Source organism: Sapajus apella, unplaced genomic scaffold (genome assembly GCF_009761245.1).
Source record: "Sapajus apella isolate SASKATOON/1434 unplaced genomic scaffold, GSC_monkey_1.0 scaffold13, whole genome shotgun sequence".
Lineage (NCBI taxonomy): Eukaryota > Metazoa > Chordata > Mammalia > Primates > Cebidae > Sapajus > Sapajus apella.
Genome location: NW_022436953.1, coordinates 5,517,270 through 5,545,207, shown reverse-complemented (window position 1 = coordinate 5,545,207; position 27,938 = coordinate 5,517,270). Strand labels below are relative to the sequence as shown.

At 41.7% G+C, this 27,938-nt stretch overlaps 1 protein-coding gene across 6 annotated transcripts in view; it reads left to right on the top strand.

Moving 5' to 3' along the window:
• The window catches only part of ARMH3 (armadillo like helical domain containing 3), a 205,240-nt gene that overhangs the window by 49,471 nt on the left and 127,831 nt on the right, over nucleotides 1-27,938 (top strand). For all 6 annotated transcript variants that reach the window (XR_004269933.1, XM_032281396.1, XM_032281392.1 and 3 more), the window contains 5 exons: nucleotides 1,415-1,516; nucleotides 8,069-8,127; nucleotides 9,499-9,564; nucleotides 11,067-11,136; nucleotides 12,496-12,556. Coding sequence is in view for 5 of the 6 variants with exons in the window: in XM_032281396.1 (XP_032137287.1) it covers nucleotides 1,415-1,516; nucleotides 8,069-8,127; nucleotides 9,499-9,564; nucleotides 11,067-11,136; nucleotides 12,496-12,556 (358 nt within the window). In the remaining variant the exon portion in view is untranslated. The remainder of the gene's footprint in view (nucleotides 1-1,414; nucleotides 1,517-8,068; nucleotides 8,128-9,498; nucleotides 9,565-11,066; nucleotides 11,137-12,495; nucleotides 12,557-27,938) is intronic.

Here is a 27,938-nt window from a genome sequence, read left to right as displayed (position 1 = left end):
GGGAAGTCTACATTAAGATTGTGTTCTGGGCCGGGCATGGTGGCTCATGCCTATAATCCTAACACTTAGGGAGGCCAAGGCAGGCAAATTGCTAGAGCTCAGGAGTTCAAGACCAGCCTGGCCAACATGGTGAAACCCCATCTCTACTAAAATACAAAAATTAGCTGGGTGTGGTGGAAGGTGCCTGTAATCCCAGCTCCTCTGGGAGGTTGAGGCAGGAGAATTGCTAGAACCCAGGAGGCTGAGGCTGCAGTGAGATTGTGCCACTGCACTCCAGCCTGGGCGACAGAGTGAGACTCAGTCTCAAAAAAAAAAGAAAAAGAAAAAAGGAAAAAAGACTGTTCCGTATGGGTCAGCCCTGGTCATTAGAGACCAGTTATCCCTCATTGTTCATTGGGACTGTGGCCGAGAAAATTGGGCAGAGGATTTCTCTTGGAAACAGCAGCTGGGTATATAAAACTCAGTTCCCAGGCTGTTCCAGTAAGTGATGTTCATCTGTTTTCATGTATTTATTTATTTATTTGAGAGAGTCTCGCAGCATCACCCAGGCTGGAGTGCAGTGGCACCATCTGGGCTTATTGCAACCTCTGCCTCCCAGGTTCAGTTCAAGCAGTTCTCCTGCCTCAGCCTGCCTACAGCTGGAGTTACAGGCACCTACCACCATGCCCAGCTACTTTTTGTATTTTTAGTAGAGATGGGGTTTCACCATGTTGGCCAGGCTGGCCTCGAACTCTGATCTCAGGTGATCTTCCCACCTTGGCTTCCCAAAGGTGCTGGGATATCAGGCATCAGCCATTGTGCCCAGCTTGTTCATCTGTTTTGAGTCTACTATTCCTTTTCAGTTTCCTTTCGGGGGGAAGGGAATTCTACCATTTGGTAGTGGTAGAATTTGAATATAGTTCTGCCTTAACATTTTTCCCTCTCTATCATGGGTACGTCCAACCTAAAGACTTAGTCTCAAAATTCAGCAAGATTTCTCCTTATTAGGAAGGAATCGTCACTGAATTTAACTAGGAGACCCATCAAAGTAAAACTCATTTATATTCAATACAGATCTTTTCTTTAGGTAGAAATCAAAGTGCCTTTAAGAAGGGCTTTAAACTCTTTGCAGGTACTTGGGGCAGGATGTGGAATCGACATAACCTTCCAAGGATGTTGGGAGAAAAAGCTCTGTTCTTGGAGACTGGCCCTAGGTAGGAGAGCAGGTCATTGAGCTTAATTTGGGGAATAGGAAGAGGGCTCTACAGGCTTAGGAAGAGTAGATAAAAGTTTTATGATGAGCACTTGGTCCTCCCTCTGTTGTGGAAAAAGCTTATTTAGTGATTTTCTTGCCTGCTGGCAAATTGGCTATGTGGGTAGAAGTGTTAGATGGAATATGTTGCAGGCTAAGTGTATTTTATCTGTTCTATTCCAGTTATAAGTTCTGTGGAACTCCCACTGGATGCAGATGTACAGACCAGTAATCTACTGATAACCTTTTTAAAGTATAGCTCAATTGTCATGCAGGACACCAAAGGTAAGCCATGCTATTTTGGGATCTCAGGAGTAGGAGGTGTGGCAGGCAGCTAGCATCAAAGAGCAGCATTAATATTTTGAAGCTTTGAAAAGATGAACCATTGGGTCCTTGTGTACGTGGTCTTCATTGCTGGAAAACAGTGATGTCTCACTGCTAGGTGGCAATTAGGTGGTGTTGGGAAAACCTGAAGCGGGAGGGGAGTACTCAAAAATAGAACAGGAAAAAATTGGTCTCTATGAAAACTAGCAAATCTTCTTAGCAGATCTTGGTAAGTAGATGCAGACTCTTATGTGTGGGAAGTGGAGGGATTAGCACGCTTCAGGGAATTCCCTTTTGAGGACAGGAACTGAAAGCATCAGCTCGTGGTGAGAATTAGAGGACTGTCGTACAGAGTACAGTAGGAAGAGGTGAGATTCAGAGGGACCGTGTTCTTTAACACTTAAAATAGAAGTGTCAGTACCCATCCTAGAAATGCAAGAGTGGAAGTGGGAGAGGACTGAGTGTTGGAAAAGTTTGAGGTTTTGTTGAGTGATTTCCTGTTTTTCCTCTGTTTATGATTTTGCTGTGGCCTTTTACTTGGTGGTAGAGTAGTGGAGTAGTTGTCCTAGGAGTGAGAAGGGTTGGGAGGAGACTCAGCAAATTTTATCCAGTATATATCTTAGTTTTGTTTTTTTTCCCTACTTAGCATTTTTTCTTTATACAGAATTTATGTCATTATTCACAATTTTTATGTGTTTGTTTTTATTGTGATAAAGTATATACAACAAAATTTACCATCTTAACCATATTTAAATGTACTATTTAGTTGCATTACATACTTACATATTTTTGTGCAACCATTATCACTGGCTGGGTGCGGTGGTTCATGCCTGTAATCCCAGCCCTTTGGGAGTCTGAGGTGGGAGGATCACTTGAGTCAGTAGTTGAAGACCAGCCTGGCCAACACGGTGAAACCCAGTGTCTACTAAAAATACAAAAATTAGTTGGGCGTGGTGACACACGCCTGTAATCCCAGCTACTGGAGAGGCTGAGACAGGAGAATTGGTTGAACTCAGGAGATGGAGGTTGCAGAGAGCTGAGATCACACCACTGCACTCCAGCCCTCATGACAGAGTGAGACTTCGTCTCAAAACAGACAAACAAACAAACAAACAAACAAACAAAACCACCATCATGACCATCCATCTCTAGAACTCTTTCTTTTTCTTTTTTTTGGGAGGCTGGGTGTTACTCTGTCACCCAGGCTGAAGTGCGGTGGTGTCATCTCAACTCACTGCAGCTTCGACTTCATTGGCTCAGGTGATTCTCACACCTCAGCCCCCCAAGTAGCTGAGACTACAGGTGTGCACCATGATACCTGGATAATTTTCTTTGTGTGTGTGTATTTTTTGTATATATGGGGTTTCACCATGTTGCCCAGGCTGGTCTTGAACTCCTGGGCTCAAGTGATCTATCTGCCTGCCTTGGGCTCCCAAAGTGCTGGGATTACAGGTGTGAGCCACTGCATCTGGCCTCAGAACTTTTTAATCTTACAAAATGGAAACTCTGTACCAATTAAACACTAACACCCCATTCTCCCCTTGCTCCAAGGCCTGGCAGCCACCATTCTACTTTCTGCTTCTATAAATCTGACTACTCTAGGAACCTGATGTAAGTGGAATATGTCCCAGTTTTAGGATTCCCTGGAAGTATGCCTTTGATTTCATGGTGACACTGAGCTAGCATTTTTTCCTCCATTTTTTGTAATGCAAAAATTCTAGTATACAGAAGCTGAAAAAAATCATGAACTGATTTACTTATGTACCCATTAACATTTTGCCGTACTTGGTTTGCACTTAAATTCCTTTCTATGTGTTGTTATTGTTATCTTGACCGAATCATTTTATTTATTTTTTTTTGAGATGAAGTCTTGCTCTGTCGCCTAGGGTGGAGTACAATGGCACAGTCTAGGCTCACTGCAACCTCTGCCTCCCAGGTTCAGGCAATTCTCCTGCCTCAGCCTCCCGAGTAGCTGAGACTACAGGCATGTGCCACCACACCTGGCTAATTTTTACATTTTTAGTAGAGATGAGATTTCACCATGTTGGCCAGGCTGGTCTCAAACACCCATGTCAGCCTCCCAAAGTGCTGGGATTACAGGGGTGAGCCACTGTGCCTGGCCTGGCTGAATCTTTTTTTTTTTTTAGATGGAATCTTGCTCTGTCACCAGGCTGGAGTGTAGTGGCGCAATCTCGGCTCACTGCAACCTCCACCTCCTGGGTTCAAGCGATTCTTCCGCCCCAGCCTCCTGAGTAGCTGGGACCACAGGTGCATGCCACCACGTCTGGCTAATTTTTAAAATATTTTTAGTAGAGATGGGGTTTTACCGTGTTGGCTAGGATGGTCTCGATCTCTTGACCTCGTGATCCGTCCTCCTAGGCCTCCCAAAGTGCTGGGATTACAGGCGTGAGCCACGGTGCCTGGCTGGCTGAATCATTTTAAATGAATTTGTGGACATCATGACTCTACTTCACACCTAAGTACTTTAACATGTATCTCCTAAAGACATTTTCCTAGATATCCAGAATACCATTATTATATCTAAGAATGTCAACAATAATTCTCTAATGTCATGTAATATTTAGTCCCTATTTCAGTATCCCCATTTGTCCCCAGAATGGTTGCATTTTTGGGACACAAGTCTAGCATTTTAATGAACATTTTATTTTTATTTTAAAAAATTTTTTTTCTCCCCCTCTTAAAGACTTTCTTTTAACAGCATTAATGAACATTTTTATTAGCATTTCATTTGATACCTACAGGTTGATCAGTGGGCTTCTCCTATTTAAAAGGATATTTTGGCCGGGTGCAGTGGCTCATGCCTATAATCCCAGCACTTTGGGAGGCCTAGGTGGGAGGATCATCTGAGGTCAGGAGTTTGAGAACAGCCTGGCTAACATGGTGAAACCTTGTGTCTACTAAAAATATAAAAATTAGCCAGCCTGTAATCTTAGCTACTTGGGAGGCTGACGCTTGAGAATTGCTTAAACCCAGAAGATGGAGTTGCAGTGAGCCAAGATCATGCCACTGTACTCCAGCCTGGGCAAGAGTAAAATATTTTTTTTCCTAATTACAAAAATAATTGAAATATTCCTTATTAAAAATTAAACCATTCTAGCAATAGTTAACTTAGAAAGTGAAAGTTCTTTGTAATTAAACTCTCTGGAGTTAATGACTCTTCACAATTTGGCATAGATTCTTCCTTTTTAAGACTTATTTATAAGAATCTTCAAATCCTTTTTAGGAACTAACTGTTCAGTAGTTTACATTTGGCTTCCTAAATTATGGTCCACAGATGAACTTCAGATTCCCAAATAACAACAACAACAAAAACCAGTTCCACTTTAGAAGCAAAATTGTTGAAATACTATGCTTTTTGCCACCTTACTTTCTGTGAGGAGAAATTAATGCCTTGTAGGTAGTTTAAGGTTCCCTTAGGTATTAAGTATACTTTAGAAGGCTTTTATTTGCCAAGTGAGGCAGGTAAGTTTCCGGTTGGAGAGTTTTCTGGAGTTTCGGAATGGAGCTGAAAGGCAAGAACTACATAGAAAGAGAAGATCAGGATTTGGAGGCTTTTAGAGTGAAAAGGAAGCATTGGTAGACAGAGATAGGAGAGCTAAAAGATAAGTATGGGAAATGAAGAATTGCCAGAGCAGAAAGGAGCCTTGGTGGGCAGAGTCTAAGATATGTTACACTCAGACATGTTGTATTAGCTCTTGGAGATTTCTGCCTCGCAAACTTAGACTCTTTTCTTTTATGTCTTGTGAGTATTCTTTTTCAAGAGAGAGAGCTATATACAGGGATGAGATAGATGTTAAGTAGTCCATGTCACTAACTCTTAATATAAAACAGTCTTTTGGGAGCTGCAGGGAAAGCTGAACCTCTGAGACTTGGCAAGTGAGATCTGGCAGGCAGGAATAATAAGACTCTTGTGTATCAGAGTTTCTTGAGGCCATTGCTTCTTTATGGAAATAGTAACTTCTTCCTGTATCTGGAAATATTGCAGCAACCACAGAATAGAGAAACTGCATGTATGTGACCTAGAAAATGAACTTTAAGCTTTGACTGATATAACACAGTGAACTGAGGCCCTTGGAACTCATTTTTAGCTTTAATGATTATATAAGCCTCTTTGTCCTGGTCACTTGCCATCCATAAAGTGGAAGGCAAAATTAAAGGCTGACGAATTGCAGAATGAGTGGTCTTTGCCAAGAGGCAGCCTAAATATGGCAAAGGGCAAGGTTAGGAATGAAGAGTTAATTTCAAAAATGACTCCTGTGTGGCTTTGTTGGCCCAGCTCTCTTCCTGCCTCAGCCCCTGACTTGCTACATGCCTTGGCTAACAGCATCTCATTATATTTTTAGAAGCAATAGAAGCAACTTTTTCTTTGCTGTGCTTTCTCCCCTCCAGTATATATCTTTCTCTTTTTTATTATATATTTATCATTTTAAACCTAAAAATATACTTTTAATAGATATGTATAAGATGTAAAGTTTATAATAACTGTAATAAATAGCATGTTATAAAGTACAATAATAAAATGAACATATGTGAACCTACCACCCAACTTAAAACAACATTAATTCTATTGAAGCTACCTGTGTGTCCCTTCCCTAATCGCTTCTTCCCTCTCCATTCTCTAGAATTTTATGTTTATCATTTTCTTGGTTTTGTTTGTTTGTTTGAGACGGAGTCTTGCTCTGTCACCCAGGCTAGAGTACAGTGGCGCGATCTTGGCTCACTGCAACTTCTGCCTCCCAGATTCAAGCGCTTCTCCTGCCTCAGGCTCCTGAATAGCTGGGATTACAGGCTTGCGCCACCACACCTGGCTGATTTTTTTATTTTTAGTAGAGATGGAATTTCACCATGTTGGCCAAGCTTGTCTGGAACTCCTGACCTCAGGTGATCCTCCCACTTTGGCCTCCCAAAGTGCTGGGATTACAGGTGTGAGCCACCAAGCCCGGCCCCTATTCCCTTGGGTTTTCCTCCACTTTTAAAGCCTTTTTCGCTTGGGGTTCTTCTGACTTTGGTGGTGTTACCTTAAAGGAGCTTCTGTTCAACCTTTACAATAGATATTAGGCAAAAAAATTTTAAAAACCATGTATATCTTAAAGTTAACTATGCATAGACTTAAAATTGATTCACCGAAGTCTTAACATTTGGGTGATATAATTAATTTGGTTTTTATTGTTTTGTGTGTGTATGCCTTTTTTTTTTAAGTTTAAAAGACTGTCTATAATACCTTTTGTATTCAGAAACACTTTAATTTTAAAATTAAAAAAATTTTAAGTGGAGAGATAGCTGCAGGCTTTTCTATGGGAGTTGCTTATCAGTTTTTGGGAGGGTAGTGCCATAGAAACTCTGTGGCTAAGCGTAGGTAGAAGAATCGTGAATGTAGTTTTCCAGAGGCAAGAGCATTGCTCTTTGGCTATATTGGTGTTTTGATGAAGCTATAGGGAGTATCAGATAGGTATTATCATCATTGCTCTTTTGCATTGCTTGTCTCTGAGGAGAGATGAATATATTCAGGTTAATGTCAGGGTAAGTAGTACTAGCTAACTTCTACAGCACTTTAATCCATTAAGAGGTTGTCTCTCCAGATTGGACTTCAGTTCGCGTCCTATTAAAGCTAATTTGAAAATCATGAGGCATTTGTCTGTTTTGGCTGTACTGTCATGATCCTCTTTTTACCTTCTTTTCACTCCTCCACCCACAGAGTTTCTGGAAAGTACGTAAGCTTGATGGGTTCTGATATTTGGCAGTAATGGATTAGCGTTTTTTTGCCCTTTTGTGTGTGGGCTTAGGGACCTGCTATTGAGGTTGCCTTCTTTTTTAATAACTAGAATGTGAGTTGTGAGAGACTAGGGGCCTTTGTCTGTTTTGTTCAGTGCTATATCTCTCGTGCCTTGCAGAGTGCCCGCCACAAAGTAGATGCTAAGTAAATATTTGCTGAGTGAGTAATTTTAACAGGAAAAAAAATGATCAAGAGTTCACAGCTTTCCAGGGCATAAGTGTACAGTTGCAAGGAGAAGCATGGGCTAGACCCTAGTCTCCAGCTAATTTCTTTATGATTTCATTGCCAGTTTGCTATGAGCAGTCATGAAATCTTTCTAGATTTTGTGGTAGGTGGGTACAGATGGTGGTGCTTAATGCTGGCACGAGAGGGTGGAAAGGGTAATGGACCTGACTATTCAAGTTCTATTGGCAAAGGTCTGATGTGACAGTGTTGGCCATGATTTGGGCCATGACAATAGGAACCATTATGAGTTAGATGGCTCTCAGGAAGGTGGTTAGCTATTTAACAGACTACCAGGATATTTAAGAAAAAAATCTTCTGGGGGAATTCTTTTGCCTAGGAGGGAAGCAAGAAATACTATAGTAGTACCTTGATTTTCATTTATGAATTTTATAGAAAGAGAGATTGTAAATGTTTTATTTTATGATATACATCCTCGTTCTCTATTAAACACAGTCTGGATGATTTACAGAGAAGGATTTCTTTTTTCTTTACAGATGAACACAGGCTTCACAGTGGCAAACTCTGTCTGATTATCCTTACATGTATTGCAGAGGTAGGTCTCACCAGCCTTCTGCTATTAGTCAGTCTCTTAGAAAGTGTTATCTTTCCCTGCCTCCCCTCTCCTCATACCTACCTCATGACTTTTAGGGTCCTAAAGTTTAGGAGAGAAAATCTTCCCCCTTTGTATTATCTGTCTCCTCCCACTAGAGTGTAGTCTTTGATGAAGCCATGGATAGACAAGGTCTTGCTTGCTTCCACGCTGCCTGTGTAGCAGTTTAAAAAATAAAAATAAAAAAGGAGCTCAGGTTTCCTGTGGTGGGGTGAAGGGGTGGAGAGTAAAGCCAGAGAGGGGAATTGGAAACTCAGTAATTCCAGTTTGCTGAAGAGCAAGAGCTGAGAGGAAAAAAGAGGAGGTGCTTCAGCTTTTTTAAAGGCCACTTTTGGTTGGACTAATTAGGTTCAAACTCACCATGTATCTTGGTGACACACAGGCATGGTTGAACTTGAGTGAGTTAGAGCTAAATTTATAGTGTCAACCTCCCCCTTTACTACTCCTCACTCTGCTCTTTTTTCTCTTAAGAAAAATGGTAAAGGTAGTCCACATGAAATAGGGATCTCTCTAAGTCTCTCTCTTTTCATGTTCTCTGTGGAAAGATGACCTCCTTTTCACAAGATTAGGGGTGGCTGGTTATAGAAGAGCTATTAGCAGTGGCCTGCTATAATTGCTTTTCAAAAATCTGTCTAAGAAAATCTTTAAAGGAGTTGTTTTTCACAAATCATAACAGTTCCTAGTAATTGGAGTCTGTAGGCTTGTCAGATTTTCAGAAAAGGTGTTGGGAGAGGGCCAAGGGATGTTTATTACTAATCCATGGTAAGAGGTTTTTGATTTTCCATCAGTTTTCAGGAAAGCCTGGAATAGACAAGAGTCTTGCCTGCTTCCACACTGCCTGTGTAACAGTTTGCTCCTGTTGGGCTGAGTCCATTCCCAGCAGAGCACGGATTTTTCTTCTTGCTCCTAAACCCTCATGTGGAGCCTGCACATGAATCCTGCAGCCCCTATGAAAACCTTTAAGCTATCACAAACAGAGCCAGCTCCTTGGGCAGATGGGACGGAAGAGGGAATAGGAAAACAGATTCCTCTCATTCCTCTCAGCATCTGCCTTAAGTCCCTGTATCTTAATTTTTATTGTTTTTGCTTAGAAATTTTTGACCAGTTAAGAGATGCACTGGGAAATTATACTGAAGAAAAATCTCATGGCTTAAGTAGTGTTTGACATAAGACTCTAGGCTCATCCTATTAGCTGTCCAACTGATCCTTGAAAGTAGTTTTTAAAGTCCAAGGATTTGTACGAAGTGTGATAGATTATAAATGGTTTCTTAAATATAGTTCTCACTTCTTACTTTTTCTCTGTATTTTTGTTAGGATCAGTATGCCAATGCATTTTTGCATGATGACAACATGAATTTTCGAGTAAACTTACATAGAATGGTAGGTGTTTCTTTTGCTTCTTGTTTTTTCTTAGAGGAAATTTTTTGTGTGTCAGCAGGGTTGGGATGAAATTGATCCTACCTAGTACAAATGTGGTTGGAAAGTTGTACCAAAGGGCTTTGCGTGATGGCTGTTCAACAGACCCATGCTCGTTGTTGAGATTTTTGTGTGTCATGGAGCAGTTTTTTATTTGAGAGTTTAGGAAGATTCACAAACATGGCACTTATACTGAATTTCTTTTTCTTTTCTTTTCCTTTCTTTGTTTTTTTTGGACGGAGTTTCGCTCCCGTTACCCAGGCTGGAGTGCAATGGCGCGATCTCGGCTCACCGCAACCTCTGCCTCCTGGGTTCAGGCAATTCTCCTGCCTCAGCCTCCTGAGTAGCTGGGATTACAGGCACGCGCCACCATGCCCAGCTAATGTTTTGTATTTTTAGTAGAGACGGGGTTTCACCGTGTTGACCAGGATGGTCTCGATCTCTTGACCTCGTGATCCACCCGCCTCGGCCTCCCAAAGTGCTGGGATTACAGGCTTGAGCCACCGCTCCCGGCCTGTTTTTTTTTTTTTTTTTTTTTGAGTCAGAGCCTCTTTCTGTCTCCCAGGCTGGAGTGCAATGTTGTGATCTCTGCTTACTGCAACCTGTGCCCCTTGGGCTCAAGCAATTCTCCTGCCTCAGCCTCCCGAGTAGCTGGGATTACAGGCGTATGCCACCATGCCCGGCTAATTTTTGTATTTTCAATACAGATGGGGTTTCACCATGTTGGCCAGGCTAGTCCTGAACTCCTGACCTCAGATGATCTGCCAACCTTGGCCTCCCAAAGTGTTGAGATTACAGGCGTGAGCCACCACACAAGGCCTGATACTGGATTTCAGTAACATAGGTTTCAGCAAGGAAATGGTTCTAAGCCTTTTGTTATCGAAGTATAGTCTAATTTTTGATTGTCTAAGGTTGGCTTCTGCTTTGATTTATTCATCTGACATGTGGGCAAATAGAATATGGAGGATCAGGGAATTTCCTAGAGCTTGGAGGTATGTTAAAAAATATCACATTGAGGTTTAGATTTAAAACTTTGCTTTTCTGCAGTTGCTACTGTTGCTGCTTCTATAGGTGGCACCATCACTTCCTCTTTTTTTTTTTTTTTTATTATTTATTGTCAAAGAAAAATACCAGTCTACCTCTTTTATTGTTAGTAACGCCACTTATATAACCAAAATCAAAGTAAAAACAACAGTTTTCCCATTGTAGTATTCCCTAGTGCCCTTTGAGGCTGTGAATTGTATTTTTGTAACAGGTCTGCATTGAAAACTGAGAAGCATTCACAGGTCCTTTCTTCCTCACCTCACTCCATCCTACCCCATTTTAGTCCCACCACGAAAAAAAGAGAAAGAAAAGGAAGTATCCCTGTAGTAGTGATTTCATTTGCACAAGGAATATGATGATGGGCCATTGGATATCAGTACCAATGTCTACTAATTTCCTTTCTTCACTTTTTGTGTGCGAAGCCTATGAGACACAGGAAGAAGGCAGCAGACAAGAATCTTCCCTGCCGTCCTTTAGTATGTGCGGTACTAGGTGAGTGAGTATCATCAACATTGTTCTGTGACAGCAATAGGCTTTCATGATTAAGATGAAGAGTAGAACCTGGTTGATGTGCTTCTTCCTCAAAGAAATTGTTGGTTATGTTTTTTCCCTGGCCTACGAAACCATGTTTATTGTTGTGTTTGGTAAAGCAACCCCAGTTATAGAGTACTCAAAGGGTCCTGTCATTCAAAGAAAAATGTCATCCCAGGGAGACAAATGGCTGTGTCTAAACTTGATATGTGATTTACATTTGTAAGATATCTTGCTCTTGATCAAGATTTCAGGCTGGGCGCAGTGGCTTATACTTGCACTTTGGGAGGCTGAGGTGGACGGATCATTTGAAGTCAGGAGTTTGAGACCAGCCTAGCCAACATGGTGAAAAACTGTCTGTACTGAAAATACAAATTTTAGCCAGTTGTGGTGGTGGGTGCCTGCAATCCCAGCTACTTGGGAGGCTGAGGCAGGAGAATTGCTTGAAACCGGGAGGCAGAAGTTTCAGTGAGCCAAGGTCATGCCATCACACTTCAGCCTGGGTGACGGAGCATGACTGCGTTTCAAAAAAAAAGAAAAGATTTAAAATTCTTCTCATCCTTTCCTGGTTCGAATTGATGTGCCAGCTGGTCAGGAGGCTTTAAGTTCATGGTTCACATATACAAAACTTCCTTTGAGTAAATTAAACTGAGGTGAGGCTGACTGAATTGACAGGTAGGGGCCCTGTATCTTAGGTAATTTTGTCTACCCAGAATTCTACATTTTCCTCAGGGAATTAGCCGAACTCTTAATCCCATTCACTTGGATATTCAGCCCCAGTTTCTAAATCTACTTAATTTTAGAAACAGTAATTAAGACTATATAGTAAGCGTCTATTGATCCAGAGCCCCACAGCCCATTTCAGTCAATATCTGTCTAACCGAACATGATAATAAGATGAAATTGACTGACATAGCTTTAGAGGTGAGTCTCTGATTACACAAATGTGATCCATAATTTCTTCTCTGCTTGCCTCATTGTCTAGTCTCAGAATATGATTTCCCTTTGGTGGTTTACATTAATGTCTTGGGATGAAATATCTATACAATGAAATGTTCCTTTTATCTGAATTTATTGGCAGGTCAGGGTATCCTTCTAGAGGTCAGCAAGTGAAATAATTTCTTATTACTTTACAGTTGTAAGTGGTGAACAGTGTTACACAAAGTGTGTTATATAAAATAAGTGTACGTGAATAAAGATGTAGGTAGTGGATGCCATTCAGTATGAGTGCAAGGTGTACTCAGAAGCTTTTTTTCCAACTCAAAGTCAAGGAATGAATTCTACTGTAATTGATCCAATTTTTCTCTTTTCTCCTTTCAGACCTGATGGTAGAGTTTATTGTAACACACATGATGAAGGAGTTTCCTATGGATCTCTATATGTAAGTGCCATGGTTCATTTAATGTGTACAAATCCATTTTAAAGAATTGAATGTTAGAAAATTCATGTCTATATATACTTCAAGAAAAATACATTTGCATGTGGAGAAGTGTTACGAAACATTTTCTGGCCTGGATCTTCTCAGAAGAGGGAACAAGCACAAACCACAATTTGGATTCTGCACGTATCTTCATGATCACTTCTATGATCACTTCATGGTCACTTGCATGAGGAAGGAGCCGATATATGAATATAGTGATTGTAGGAGGCTGTTGTAATGAAAGACGGGCAATACCAGCAGACCACTTAGTTGTTTCTGGGCTTTAGCATTAAAGTACTAGTACTGACTAGTTAGAAGGTAGGACAAATTTAGGGAAATAGAGCTTCTGGTTTGTTCGTAGCCTACATTGTCCTGACAGCCTAGCCAGACTCCTGTTAGCTGGGCAGATTATGTCTCTAGTGACCTGGCTGGGAGATTCCTGTCTCCTGAGGAAAGCTGATTCACCATCACAGTTCTTTTTTGTTACTTTTTTTTTTTTGTGAGACAGAGTCTTACTCTGTCATCTGTAGTGGAATGAGTGCAATGGCACGATCTGCGCTTGCTGTAACCTCTGCCTCCTGGGTTCAAGCAATTCTCCTGTCTCAGCCTCCCAAGTAGCTGGGGTTACAGGTGCCTGCCACCACATGTGGCTAATTTTTGTATTTTTACTAGAGATGGGTTTTCACCGTATTGGCCAGGCTGGTTTCAAACTCCTGACCTCAGGTGATCTGCCCCCCTCAGCCTCCCAAAGTGCTGGGATTATAGGCATAAGCCACTGCACCCAGCGACTATCACAATTCTTTACAATGAGTACAACCAGAGGCAACTCACAATCATCACATTTTCTTTTTATTTTGTGACAGGGTCTCACTGTGTTGTCCAGGCTGTCCTTCAACTCCTAGGCTCAAGCAGTCCTCCCACCTCAGCCTTCCAGAGTAGCTGGGACTACAGGTGTGTACCATTACACCTGGCCATCATATATATATATATTTTTTTTCTTTGAGATGGTCTCACTCTGTCACCAGGCGCCAGGCTTTAGTGCAGTGGCGTGATCTTGGCTCACTGCAACCTCCACCCCTGAGGTTCAAGCAATTCTCCTGCCTCAGCCTCCCAAGTAGCTGGGACTACAAGCGCATGCCACCACGCCCGGCTAATTTTTGCATTTTTAGTAGAGACGAGGTTTCACCATGTTGGCCAGGATGGTCTCAATCTCTTGACCTCGTGATCCGCCCTCCTTGGCCTCCCAAAATGCTGGGATTACAGGCGTGAGCCACCATGCCTGGCGGCCATGATATTTTAATAAAGTTTAAACCTTAAGATTTTCTTTCTCCATTGCCACTTCTGCATTCTTGGTGGCCATGATATTTTAATAAAGTTTAAACCTTAAGATTTTCTTTTTTTTTTTTTGAGACGGAGTTTCGCTCTTGTTACCCAGGCTGGAGTGCAATGGCGCAATCTGGGCTCACCGCAACCTCCGCCTCCTGGGTTCAGGCAATTCTCCTGCCTCAGCCTCCTGAGTCGTTGGGATTACAGGCACACGCCACCATGCCCAGCTAATTTTTTGTATTTTTAGTAGAGACGGGGTTTCACCATTTTGACCAGGATGGTCTCGATCTCTTGACCTCGTGATCCACCCGCCTCGGCCTCCCAAAGTGCTGGGATTACAGGCGTGAGCCACCGCGCCCGGCCAAACCTTAAGATTTTCTTTCTCCATTGCCACTTCTGCATTCTTCTTCTAACACCCAAGAACAGCTGTGCCACTTAATGTGATCTCAAATATGTATGTTATCTTTAGTCCTTAAAAAATACCTGAATTGAGTGTGACATCAGACTTGCTACCCCCATTTTTTTGGGCAAGAGAGCAATTTGGTAAACAGCAAACTGAGTATACTTAATTCCAGTGCCAGGCCTGGGATTTAGAGAAGTATAAAGATTTCAATCTAAATAGAGCAGACCTCTAGCTTTTTGTTTTGTTTTGTTTTTTGAGATGGAGTCTTGCTCTGTCATTCAGGATGGAGTGCAATGGCACAATGTGGGCCCACTGCAACCCCTGCCTCCTGGATTCAAGTGATTCTCCTGCCTCAGCTTTCCGAGTAGTTGGGACTATAGTTGTGTACCACCAGTCTCAGCTGATTTTGTATTTTTAGTAGAGATGGGGTTTCACCATGTTGGCCAGGCTGGTCTAGAACTCCTGACCTTAGGTGATCTGCCTGCCTCAGCCTCCCAAAGTGCTGGGATTACAGGAGTGAGCCACCGCACCCAACCTTTCAGCTTTTTAGATTGCTTGTAAACTGTATCATCTTGATTTCCTAGGTTTGAAATAATGATATAAATTTTACTTTTAGGTAAGTAGGTTACAGTTTGAATTTTTCTGTACCTTTTGGGTGTTTAGAAGTAAGTCTCATCCTTTATTTCAATTCAAAGACCATGAACAGCTACTTTTTATAATGCTTAGTACATGAGTGTTCAACTTATTTTAGATGGGATCCCTGAACTTCATTATCTTAGGCTTCAGATTTGTTTTTGCAATAGACTTTATTTCTGGCTTATTTTATATCCTAGTTTTAGGATGTCCTATTTACTTTGTAACACATATTACTGTAGTTTTAGTTTTTTCATTTTACAAGAAAGGAAACTGAGGCTCAGGAGATTAAATACTTTGCTCAGGGTTATTCTGTTAATAAGCATCATTTCCTGGATTTGAACCCAAATTTTCCTACTAAAATTTTGAGCTATTTCCTTCCCAGGGGTATTAGTTATCTATTGCTGTGTAACAAACTACTCTGGATGTAGTGGTTTAAGACAAATGTTTATCATCTCACAGTTTCTGTGGTTCAGGAATCCAGGAGAAACTTAGCTGGATAGTTTTAGCATAGGGCCTCTCAAAAGGATGCTTTTTATGGAATAAAGGTAATATGCACACTTGGGAATCACCTTAATGTGGCACGGCTGTTCTTGAGTGTTAAAGAGAAGAATGTAGAAGAGGGAGAGACGAAAAAAACCCCTAAGGCTTAAAATTTATTAAAATAAGGTGATGGCCAGGTGAATTGGGGCTGCAGGCATCTGAGGTTCTACTGGGGCTCAAGAATCTGCTTTCAAGCCTGCCTAATGGTTGTTGGTAAGCCTCTGTTCTTCACCACGTGGGTCTCTTTGTAGGGTTGGTAGGCATGGCTGCTGTCTTTCCCCAAAACAATTAATCTAAGAAAGAGAAGGAGAGCGAGAGCCCAAGATGGAAGCTGTAGTGTCATTTATAACCTAATCTCAAGTAGCATATCATTTCTAATGGTCACACAGACCAATCCTGTTACAGTGTGGAAAGGGAGTATATGAGTGTGTGAATACCAGTTTGGGGTCCATCTTGTAGGCTGGTATCACAGTTGCACAGCTAGTAAGTTACATAACTAAGGTTAAAATTCATGTCTCTCTGACTGCAGAGGCTGTTCTCTTAATCATGTCTGTGATAAGTGAAAGAGGAAAAATTTGTATAGAGTGACTATGCTGACTGGAGCATTAGAGAAGATATCAGGGAAGGTTGCATTTGACCTGAGTCATGAAGAAACGCTAGGCATTTTCTGTTTGGAGGAGTCAGGGAAAGACTAGCAGGTAGGGGACCAGCATGTTTAGTGGCTTGAGGCTTGAAAGTGTGTTAAGTTTGGAGAATAGAGTGTAATTCCAGGTGGCTAGAGTGTAGAGTACATGAAGGGAGGATAAGAGAGTAGAAAAAAAGCTTACTTGAGATTAAGTAGATGATGAGGAACAGTTGGAGGTGAGGCTGATCTGTTAAGATTGTATGTTCAGTGCTGTAAAATTACAGGTATATTATGTGTTCACCCAAACCCCCACGTTTCTAGCCAATGAACCTGGTCTACCCAAATGTTCTAACTCATTGCCCTGGTTCATAACTTCACCCTCAAAAGAGTTTTTGTCTAGCCTTGCTTTATTAGGTGCTTTTTCCACCTGCTCCTTAATTTACTGCCCTGGGGTTAGGAAAGATGGAGAAGATAAATGAGGCATCAAGTTGACAGAGGCTGGGCAAAAGGTCCCATCTTCAGACTGAATTTACTTTCTTCATTACTACCCATGAGCATGTTTTCAGATCTTCCTTCCCCCACTTCTAGCTCGTTTCCAGTTTTTAGAATTTGGAGCATCAAGTTGTTATCAGGTGAACTTCCTGCTTCCAGCTGGGCAGCAGGCCAGGTTGCTACTCTCACTTCTCATTATGTACTCCTTTTCTGCAGTGTACAGCAGAATGAGAAATTGAAAGCAAAATGAATTTCTGCCATTTCAGATAAGTTTATAATCTTCCTAGTGAAATATGAAGAAACACGGAGTTTGGAAAGACTTAATATTCAAAACCAGAATCTGGGTCAGAAATGAAACTATTCCACGTGTGTGTGTGAATGCTGTAGGTAATGATGGGGGAAGGCATATACTAAAAAAGAAAAAAAAAAGGAAGGAAGAAAGGTCTTGCCTGGAGCAGTAAGAGGTAGGAAAGCTGAACCAATTACTTTCACCTCCTGTTCTACTCCTTGATTCTTGCTGCCACTCTCACTGCCACCACAGGATTGGGGAGTGAGGGGATGTAGTCCCTGGGAAGAGTAAACTTTCCTTTAAGCTACGCTTACATGGAAAACTTGGAGTCTTCTTAAATCAGATGTTTCCAAACCTGTGGGTAGGCATCAGAAGAAAGGTACAGACTTCAGTGGGTCCTACAAGAAGATTTCAGGAGAAATTGGAACCCATTTTGTATTGAAATAGGAAATTGATACATGCATGAAAGAATCCTCCCCACCCAAGAAGCACTAAATTTAGAGTCATTCTGCCAGTACATACATATGTGTGTGTGTGTATTTTTTTTTTTTTTTGAGACAGAGTCTCAAGCTGTTGCCCAGGCTGGAGTGCAGTGGTGTGATCTCAGCCCACTGCAACCTCCGCCTCCCGGGTTCAAGCAGTTCTCATGCCACAGCCTCCTGAGTAGCTAGGATTACAGGTGCCCATCACCATGCCTGGCTAATTTTTTTTGTTTTTACTAGAGACGGGGTTTCATCATGTTGGCCAGGCTGGTGAACTCCTGACCTCAAGTGATCCATCCGCCTTGGCCTCCCAAAGTGCTGAGATTACAGGCGTGAGCTACCACACCTGGCCTATGTGTGTAATTTTTTTAGAGGCAGGGTCTCGATTTGTCATCCAGGCTGGAATGCAGCGGCACAATTATGGCTCTCTGTAACATGGAACTGCTGGGCTTAGGCAATCCTCCCACCTGAGTAACTAGGACTACAGGTTTGTACCACCATCCCTGGCTATTTTTTTTATTTTTTGTAGAGATGGGAGTCTTGCTATGTTGCCCAGGCTGGTCTTAAACTCCTGGCCTCAAGCGATCCTCCTGCCTTAGCCTCCCAAAATGTTGGGATTTACAGGCATGAGCCACTATGCCTGGACTCATGTGTGTATATATATATATATATATGTATATATATATATATTTTTTTTTTTTTTCTTTTTTTTAGAGGTGGGGTTTCACCATGTTGGCCAGGATGGTCTCAATCTCTTGACCTAATGATTCATGATTCACCTGCCTTGGCCTCCCAAAGTGCTGGGATTACAGGCATGAGCCACCGCACCTGGCCTTCCAGTATTTTTTTTTTTTGAGACAGAGTTTCACTCTTGTTGCCCAGGCTGGAGTGCCGTGGCGTATTCTCGGCTCACTGCAACCTCCGCCTCCTGGGTTCAGGCGATTCTCCTGTCTCAGCCTTCCAAGTAGCTAGGATTACAGGCCTGTGCCACCACGTCTGGCTAATTTTTTGTATTTTTGGTAGAGACGGGGTTTCCACCATGCTGGCCATGATGGTCTCGATATCTTGACCTCGTGATCCACCTGCCTCGGCCTCCCAAAGTGCTGGGATTATAGGCATGAGCCACCGTGCCCGGCCAGTATATATATATTTTTAAGGCCATGGCAGTGGTTAAAATTTTCATTCTGCTTGATAAATAGTATAAGTAAGTTATCGAGACCACAAGGCTAATGATGTCACCTGTTGATGACTGTGGAGATAGGAACAGAGCCTAGGAGCAGTGATGGAGTGGACGTGGGTAGCTTTTGTGTGACCCGGAGAGTGGTGGCAGCAGGGGTTGGGAATGTAGGTAGCATCTCATTGCTGCCCTGGAATGGTTCAGTGTTGGTGGGATGGCGTTAACAAAGGGGGCCAAGTGCATGCCATCCAGATCCAGGCCATATGAGAGGTTCTGGCATTCAGGAATATACTGTGTGTGCATGGATAGCTGTGCATGGACAGCATCTAGTCACATTTGCTGGCTGCAACAAAGGCTTTAGCACCAGGGACCTCATGACTCTCAATTTCATGGGAAAGTTGACAGAAGAATTTGTAGATTGCTAAGGCAAATCATGGCTCAAAAAAAGGGCATCATTTAGTGACAACCGTATCAAACAGGATCACATCACAATTTCTAAAAATCGGCAAATGATTTGGAAACAATTAGGATGATTTATATTGCAACTTATATCACTTGGTAAGCAATTTTGGTACAGGTTTTTGAGTGTGAAAAACATAGTGTTTTTTCTGTCTCCTCACTCAACAACAACAGTCAACACAGAAGACTTCTATGACCAAATGTAGGGAAGGTTTACTCCCCATACACCAAGCAAGCAATCAGTTCTTTACCAGATACCAGCTGTGTGTACTGTATTTCAATTTTGACACTATCTACTTGGTAGTAGTTTCAGATCCCATGGGTTTAGGGCTCAATCCCTAGGACTATCCTTGGCTTTCAATGCCATTCAGAAACCCTGTACAAAATTTTGCCTGTGCAAAATAACCTTGGACCGGCTATAAACTGGGGTTCCTCCAACATCTATCTTGGGTTTGATTAATTTGCTAGAGTGGCTAGAGTGGCTCATAGAACTTAGGGAAACACATTTACCAGTTTTTACAAAGGATACTTTAAAGAAACAAACAGTCAGATGAAGAGATGCATAGGGTGAGGTCTGAAAGGGTCTGGAGCCCAGGAGCTTCTGACCCTGTAGAGTTGGGGTGTGTCAACCTCCCGGCAAGTAGATCAATTCTTGTGCACCTTCCCGTAGGCTTCCATGTGTTTAGCTATCCAGAAGCTCTCCAAACCCTGTCCTTTTTGGTTTCTTACGGAGATTTCATTATGTAGGCATGCTTGATTATTGTCTGGCTGTGGTTCATGCCTGTAATCCCAGCACTTTGGGAGGATGAAGTAGGTGGATCACTTGAGCCCAGCCTAAGCAATTTGGTGAGACCTTGTCTCTACAAAAATTAGTCAGGTGTGGTACTGTGTATCTGTAGTCCTAGCTACTTGGGAGGATGAGGGTGGGAGGATGGTTTGAGCTGTGGAGGTCAAGGCTGTGGTGAGCTGTGATTGTACCACTGCATTCCAGCCTAGGTGACAGAGCGAGAGCTTGTCTCAAAAAATAAATAAAAATAAAAACCATTGGCCATTGGTAATCAACTTAACCTTCAGCCTCTCTTCTCTCCCTGGAAGTCAGGGCTAGGGCTGAAGGCCCAAATCCCTAATCATGTCTTGGTCTCTCTGGTGAGCAGCCCCCATTCTGAAGCTACCTAGGGGTGGCCAGCCGTCAGTTACGTCAGCATACAAAAAGACATCACTTTGGAGATTCTGAGGATTTTAGGAGTTGTATGTCAGGAAACAGGGTTTTATCTAAGGATTTTAGGAGTCGTATGTCAGGAAACAATTACATATTTTACAACAGTAGTCTCCAGCCTTTTTGGCACCAGGAACCAGTTTCATGGAAGACAATTCTTTTTCATGGACGTGGGGGCAGTGATGGTTTCAGGATGATTCAAGTTCATAACATTTATTGTGTATTTTATTTCTGTTATTATTACATTATAATATATAATGAAATAATTCTGCAATTCACCATAATGTAGAATCACTGGAGCCCTGAGCTTGTTTTCCTGCAACTAGATGGTCCTGTCTGGGGTTGATGGGAGACAATGACAGATCATCAGCCATTAGATTCTCATAAGGAGCCACAACCTAGATCCCTTGCATGCGTGATTCAAAATAGTGTTTGTGCTCCTATAAGAATCGAATGCTGCCACTAATCTGACAGGAGGCGGAATTCAGGTGGTAATGTGAACCATAGGGCAGCCGTAAATACAGATGAAGCTTCCCTTGCTCACCTGCCACTCACCCCCTGCTGTGCAGCCCGGTTTCTAACCAGTACTGGACCGTGGCCTGGGGGTTGGGGACCTGTTTTTACAATATCACAAAGTTAGTTTATTAGTGAATAAAAGGGAATTACTTAAAATTTTTTCATGTATGTATTTATAGATTATTTTTCTGTATGGTTTGTAAAATATATGCACATATATGTATGTGTGTATATATATATATATATTTTTTTTTATTTTTTAATTTTTTAAATTTTTTTATTTTTTTTTGAGACAGTGTCTTACTCTGTCACCCAGGCTGGAGTGCAGTGGGGCAATCTCAGCTCACTGTAACCTCTGCCTCCCGGGTTCAAGCGATTCTCGTGCCTCAGCCTCCCAAGTAGCTGGGATTACAGGCATGCACTACCACTCCCAGGTAATTTTTGTATTTTTTTTTTTTAGTAGAGATGGGGTTTCGCCATGTTGGCCAGGCAGGTCTCAAACTCTTGATCTTAGGTGATCCACCCACCTTGGCCTCCCAAAGTGCTGGGATTACAGGTGTGAGCCTCTGTGCCTGGCCTGTAAAATATTTTTAATATCACTGCTGAAGGTACCCAAGTCTTTTAAGAGAGGTTTGTTTAAATAGTTTTTATGAAATTCTGTCTGAGAGGCTCCTGCAAGACCACTTAGAGCTACCAGGAATGAGAAGAACAGAGAGAGATGTGAATAATGGAGCAAGTTGTATTGGCTAATAAGGTGGCAGTGGGGGCTTATTGTTCAGAGTGCTCTGAAAATGTCTAGAGAAGAGTAATTTTAGGACTTCAGCTTATAAATTTAGCTCAATTCATTTGTGTCCTTGATATGTTGTTAGGCATTTTGTTTATTTTATTTATTTAAAGACAGGCTCTCGCTATGTTGGCCAGGCTGGTCTTGAACTCTTGGCCTCAAACAGTCCTAAAAGCCTCAGCCTCTCGAAGTGCTAGGACTACAGGCATGAGCCACCAAGCCTGACCAGTTGTTAGGCGTTTTAATTCCTCTACCTGGTGTCTCTGCCTCTCATTCTGCAAAGACAGGTTAGTAGTGGTTTTTCTGCCTTTTTTTTTCTCTTCTGCTAAGGGGCCCAAGAAATTAGCTACCCCTATTTTTTTTTCTTTTTTTGTAGTTATTTCTTCTCAAAAACAAAACAAAACAATGAAATACATGTGCAGAATGTGCAGGTTTGTTACATAGGTATACAGGTGCCATGGTAGTTTGCTGCACCTATTGACCCATCCTCTAAGTTCCCTTCCCTCACCCCCGCAACCCTGCAACAGACCCTGGTGTGTGTTGCTCCCCTCTCTGTGTCCATGTGTTCTCAATGTTCAGCTCCCACTTATGAGTGAGGATATGCTGTGTTTGGTTTTCTGTTCTTGTGTTAGTTTGCTGAGGATGATGGCTTCTAGCTTCATCCATGTCACTGCAAAGGACATGATCTCATTCCTTTTCCTGGCTGCATAGTAGTCCATGGTGTATATGTACCACATTTTCTTTATCCTGTCTATCATTGATGGGCATTTGGGTTGGTTCCATGTCTTTACTGTTGTAAATAGTGCTGCAATAAACATACATGTGCACGTGTCTTTATAGTAGTAGCTACCCCTATTTTAGCTTGATTCCATGAACTGTCAGATTGATACCCCACAGATTAATGTGGTGTCTGCTAAAGTCAGTAGGGTCTTAGGACATTCTTTGTCTCAGGTTATAGCCATAGAACTTGAAAGAGTCTCAGGCTGGACACAGTGGCGTATGCCTGTAATCCCAGTACTTTGGGAGGCTGAGGCGGGCAGATCACCTGAGGTCAGGAGTTTGAGACCAGTCTGGCCAACACGGTAAAACTCCATCCCTACTAAAAATACAAAAATTAGCTGGGCATGAAGACATCTGTAATCCCAGCCACTTGGGAGGCTGAGGCATGAGAATCACTTGAACCTGGGAGACAGAGGTTGCAGTGAGCTGAGATCAGGCCACTACAACTCCAGCCTGGACAACAGAGTGAGACTCTGTCTCAAAAACAAAAACAAAAAACCTCCCAAAACTAAAGGAAGAGCCAGTTTCATTTACCTGAAAGTAGCAATTTACTTAGGTTCAGTTTTCTAGGAACTTTATAACTTAGTTATAATAAGACTTAAACACTAGCATTTAGTTGGTATACAGTCAAGATTTGTTGAATGAATGAAAAAGGTAGGTCTGGCAGTTTCTTCTGAACCATTTGGTTTGTGTGATGAGCCTGAAGTTCCAGAGGGGTACAGTCCAAGCCCTGGGCCTGTGACTGACCAAACCCTCCCTTAACTAAAAAGTCCTAATTCAAGTACTTTTAGAGCAGCAAGGATACTACAAAGTGAGACTTAGAACCTGGATTTAGGGCTGGGTGTGGTGACTCACACCTGTAATCCCAGCACTTTGGGAGGCCAAGGTGGGTGGATCATGAGGTTAAGAGATTGAGACTATCCTGGCCAACATGGTGAAACCCTGTCTCTACTAAAAATACAAAAATTAGCTGGGCATGGTGGCACACGCCTGTAGTCCCAGCTACTTCGGAGGCTGAGGCAGGAGAATTGCTTGAACCTGGGAGTGGAGTTTGCAGTGAGCCGAGATCTCACCACTGCACTCCAGCCTGGTGCCTGGCGACAAAACAAGACTGTCTCAAAAAAAAAAAAAAAAAAAAAGGACCTGGATTTCCAGTTAAGACATTACATTTTAGGCCATTGAGAAACCTTCATACTCTAGGGATTCTAAGGGCTGAGATCGTAGTTAATTGAATGTCGAATTGTTGAATTTGTGAATTTAAGTTGAAAATAGGAAATAAAAAAACTAATCCTCTCAAATGAAGAGTATCAATTTATCTACCTAACACGGGCTGACTGTTAAAGTGGACATTTAATGGCTTAATCAAGAATCCAAGCATACCTAGTTACAGAATATATGAAATGAACATTGCCATGAGAGCTGTAACTATGTCTTGACAAATATTTGGAAAATGTAGGCCATAGAGTTTATTTTTTAGCAGATTTAAAGTATATAATTTAGTGTTTTTAAAATATATTCACAGAATTGCGCAACTATTACCACGCACTAATTTTAGACCATTTTCAGTTGACCCCTGCATAAATAAATCCTGTACCCATTAGTAGTTACTTCCTCTGTCCTCTCCCTTCCTCTTCGGAATTTCTTCCTCTGTCCTCTCCCTCAGGCCTAGACAACCACTAATCTACTTTTTGTCTCTTAAGTATTGGCCTATTCTGGACATTTTATATAAATGAAATAACAGAATATGTGATTTTTACTTCTAACTTTAATTTAGCATAATATTTTCCATGTTCATCCATGTTGTAGCTTATATCAGTACACAAAAAGCCATTCCTTTTTATGGCTAATATTTCATTGTATAGAGTACCACATCATTGTATTTATTCATTCATTCATTGATAAGACATTTGGGTTGTTTAGACTTTTTGGCTATTATGAATGCTACCATGACTGTTTGTATACCAGTTTTTGTGTGGACGTATATTTTTGTTTTATTTTTATTTTTTTAGAGACAGAGTCTTGCTCAGTTACCTGGGCTTGGGTGCAGTGGTGCAGTCATAGCTCACTGTGGCTTCAAACTCTGGAATTCAGGCTATCCTCATGTTTCAGCCTTCTGAGTAGCTGGGACTATAGGTGCATGCCACTGCACCCAGCTGTTTTTTTAATTTTTAAATTTTTGTAGATATGGGGTTCCACTTTGTTGCCCAAACTGGTCTGGAACTTCTGGCTTCAAATGATCCTCCTGCTTTTGGCCTCCCAAAGTGTTGGAATTACAGACGTGAGCCACTGGACCCAGCCTGTTTGTGTTTTTCTTCTGTATATACTGAGTATTGGAATTGCTGGGTTATGTGGTAGCTCTGTATCTAACATTTTGAGAAACTCCAAACTTTTCCAAAATGGTTGTACTATTTTTATTTCCACCAGTATTCTTTGAGGGTTCTAGTTTCTCTACTATTAACCTCCCTCCATGAAGTCAGAGTTAGAGATACTAGCTAGAGGATTTGAAGTGTATGTATAATTCACCATATGAATTTTGGGAGGACAGATGTCAATCTGGAACATGTGTGTAATGATTTACTTGCTGTTCTCCTGGTATCAGATGTTCTTTCCACAGTTGTTTCCAGTTTTCCTTTATTGTGAATGCTGTTTCTTTGTAAGCATGAAATTTATGTTAATTTGATATGCAAAAGTAGAATCTTGTTTTAATACGCCTTTTAAAAATGAAGTTGAACATTATAGAAAAATGTTGGTTTTCCCCGCTTCCCTTTTTTGGGAGTTGGAGGAATTTGTTGACTATTTCCTTTGTCTATCTTTGTTATTAGAGGTTGTCTTAATCTGTTGGCTGTTGCTATAACTGAATACCTAAGACTGTAAATTTTATAGAGAAAAGAAATGTATTTAGCCTCACAGTTCTGAAGACTAGGATGTCCAAGTTCTAGGGGCCACGTCTGGGTAGAGACCTTCTTGCTGATGGGGACTCTCTGTAGAGTTCTGAGGTGGTGCAAGGTATTGCATGGTGAGGGGAGCCCAGGAGAGAAAGCCAAACTGGCTTATATAATGGACTTACCCTCAGGATAGCTAACCCACTCTCATGATAACTCGTTAATACATTGACCCATGAGTGGATTAATCTTTTCCTGAGGGCAGAGCCCTCATGACCCAGTCACCTCTTAAAGGCCTAGCCTTTTAATAACATTACATTTGGGATTATGTTTCATCATGAGTTTCAGAGAGGACAAACATTTAAACTATAGCAGAGGACATGTTTTTATCATCAATATGTGTAAACTTCTATACGGTAACTTTATTATGTCGTATGTTTCAAATGTAATTTCCAATGTTGTTTGCCATTTAATTTTAATCATTGACTTTTTTTTTTTTTTTTTGAGTTTGAGAACAGAGTCTTGCTCTGTTGCTCAGGCTGGAGTGCAATGGCCCACTCTTGGCTCACCGCAACCTCTGCCTTCTGGGTTCAAGCAATTCTCCTGCCTCAGCCTCCTGAGTAGTTGGGATTACAGGTGTGCGGCACCACACCCAGCTAATTTTTGTATTTTTAGTAGAGACGGGGTTTCACCATGTTGATCAGGCTGGTCTTGAACTCCTGACCTCATGATCCACCCGCCTCGGCTTCCCAAAGTGCTGGGATTACAGGCGTAAGCCACCTCGCCCAGCCGAAATTTTTTTTTTAATTAAACAAAAGATTTGTATTTCTAGGAAGTAAATTTCATTTGCCCAGCTGAAATTTTTTTTTAATTAAACAAAAGATTTATATTTGTAGGAAGTAAATTTCATCAGTATTTTCCTTTATAATTTCATCTAGCTTTTTAACCTTTCAAAATCCTACCTCAATCAGAGATGAAAAAAATGATTTTGGTAGATTTATAATTTTTAAAACTATCATTTATTTTAACCTCAATCTACTAACTGCTTATTTGGAAATACTCTCAGAAACATATATGTTGTTGAAATGTGCCTAACGCTGAATATTCCAGTAATCTAGGACAATGCTGCCCTGTAGAAGCTTTTGTGATAGGAAAGTTCTGTATTTTTTGCTGTTCACTATGGTAGCCATTAGCCACACGTAGCTATTGAGCACTTGAAAGGTAGTTAGCACAACTGACGAACTGCATTTTTAATTTAACTTTTAATGTAAATAGAATATAAATTTTACAGTTTGCAGCCAAAAAAAGAAGAAAGAAAGTAAAAGAAACAGAACTTCTGGCTGAGCATGGTGGCTCGTGCCTGTAATTCCAGAACTTTGGGAGGCTGAGGCAGGTGGATCACTTGAGGCCAAGAGTTTGAGACCAGCCTGGCCAATATGGTGAAACCCCATCTCTACTAAAAGTACCAAAAAAAAGGTGAAACCTCATCTCTGCTAAAAGTACAAAAAAAAATTAGCTGGGTGTGGTGGTGCATGCCTGCAGCGTGGCTGGGACTTCAGGTGTGTGCCACCATGCCCAGCTAATTTTTTTTTTTTTTTTTTTGAGACGGAGTTTCACTCATGTTACCCAGGCTGGAGTGCAATGGCGCGATCTCGGCTCACCACAACCTCCGCCTCCTGGGTTCAGGCAATTCTCCTGCCTCAGCCTCCTGAGTAGCTGGGATTACAGGCACGCACCACCATGCCTAGCTAATGTTTTTGTATTTTTAGTAGAGACGGGGTTTCACCATGTTGACCAGGATGGTCTCGATCTCTTGACCTCGTGATCCACCCGCCTCGGCCTCCCAAAGTGCTGGGATTACAGGCTTGAGCCACCGCGCCCGGCCCCAGCTAATTTTTTAATAGATTTTATTTATAAGCAATACTGGTATCTTAAATCACATATTTAGTTAAAAATTAATTTACGTAAAAACTACATTCAGATGGATATAGAGACTTAAGGTCTTTAATTTTGTGCTTTTGCATTCTATGTCACTATGCCACTTTGAGTAAAATAGTTTGTGACCCACTGATTCATTCTTTTTATCTGGAAAGGTACTCAAGGGAAAGATGTCATTGGTAGTTATAGCACCTTTTTCCCATTGGTAAGGGGAATGGGTAGCACAGGCAGTATGTGATTTTGTATGTATATGTGTGAGAGAGAGATATATATATGTTTGTCTACTAGAAGAGAGAGAGAGAGAGTTATCTACTGAAGGCAGAAGTTCTTTTTTTTTTTTTTTTTTTTGAGACAATCTTGCTCTGTTGCCCAGGCTGGAGTACAGTACGATATTGGTTCACTACAATCTCTGCTTCCCAGGCTCAAGTGATTCTCCTGACTCAGTCTCCTGAGTAGCTGGGACTACAGGCATATGCCACCACACCTGGCTAATTTTATTTTTTTAGACGGAATCTTGCTCTGTCGCCCAGGCTGGAGTGCAGGGGTGTGATCTCAGCTCACTGCAACCTCCACCTCCTGGGATCAAGCAATTCTTCTGCCCCAGCCTCCCAATTAGCTAGGACTACAGGTGCGTACCACCACGCCCGACTAATTTTTGTATTTTTAGTAGAGATGAGGTTTCACCATATTGGCCAAGCTGGTCTTGAACTCCTGACCATGTGATTCACCTGCCTTGGCCGCCCAAAGTGCTGGGATTATAGGCATGAGCCACTGTACCTGGCTTTTTTTTTTTTTTTT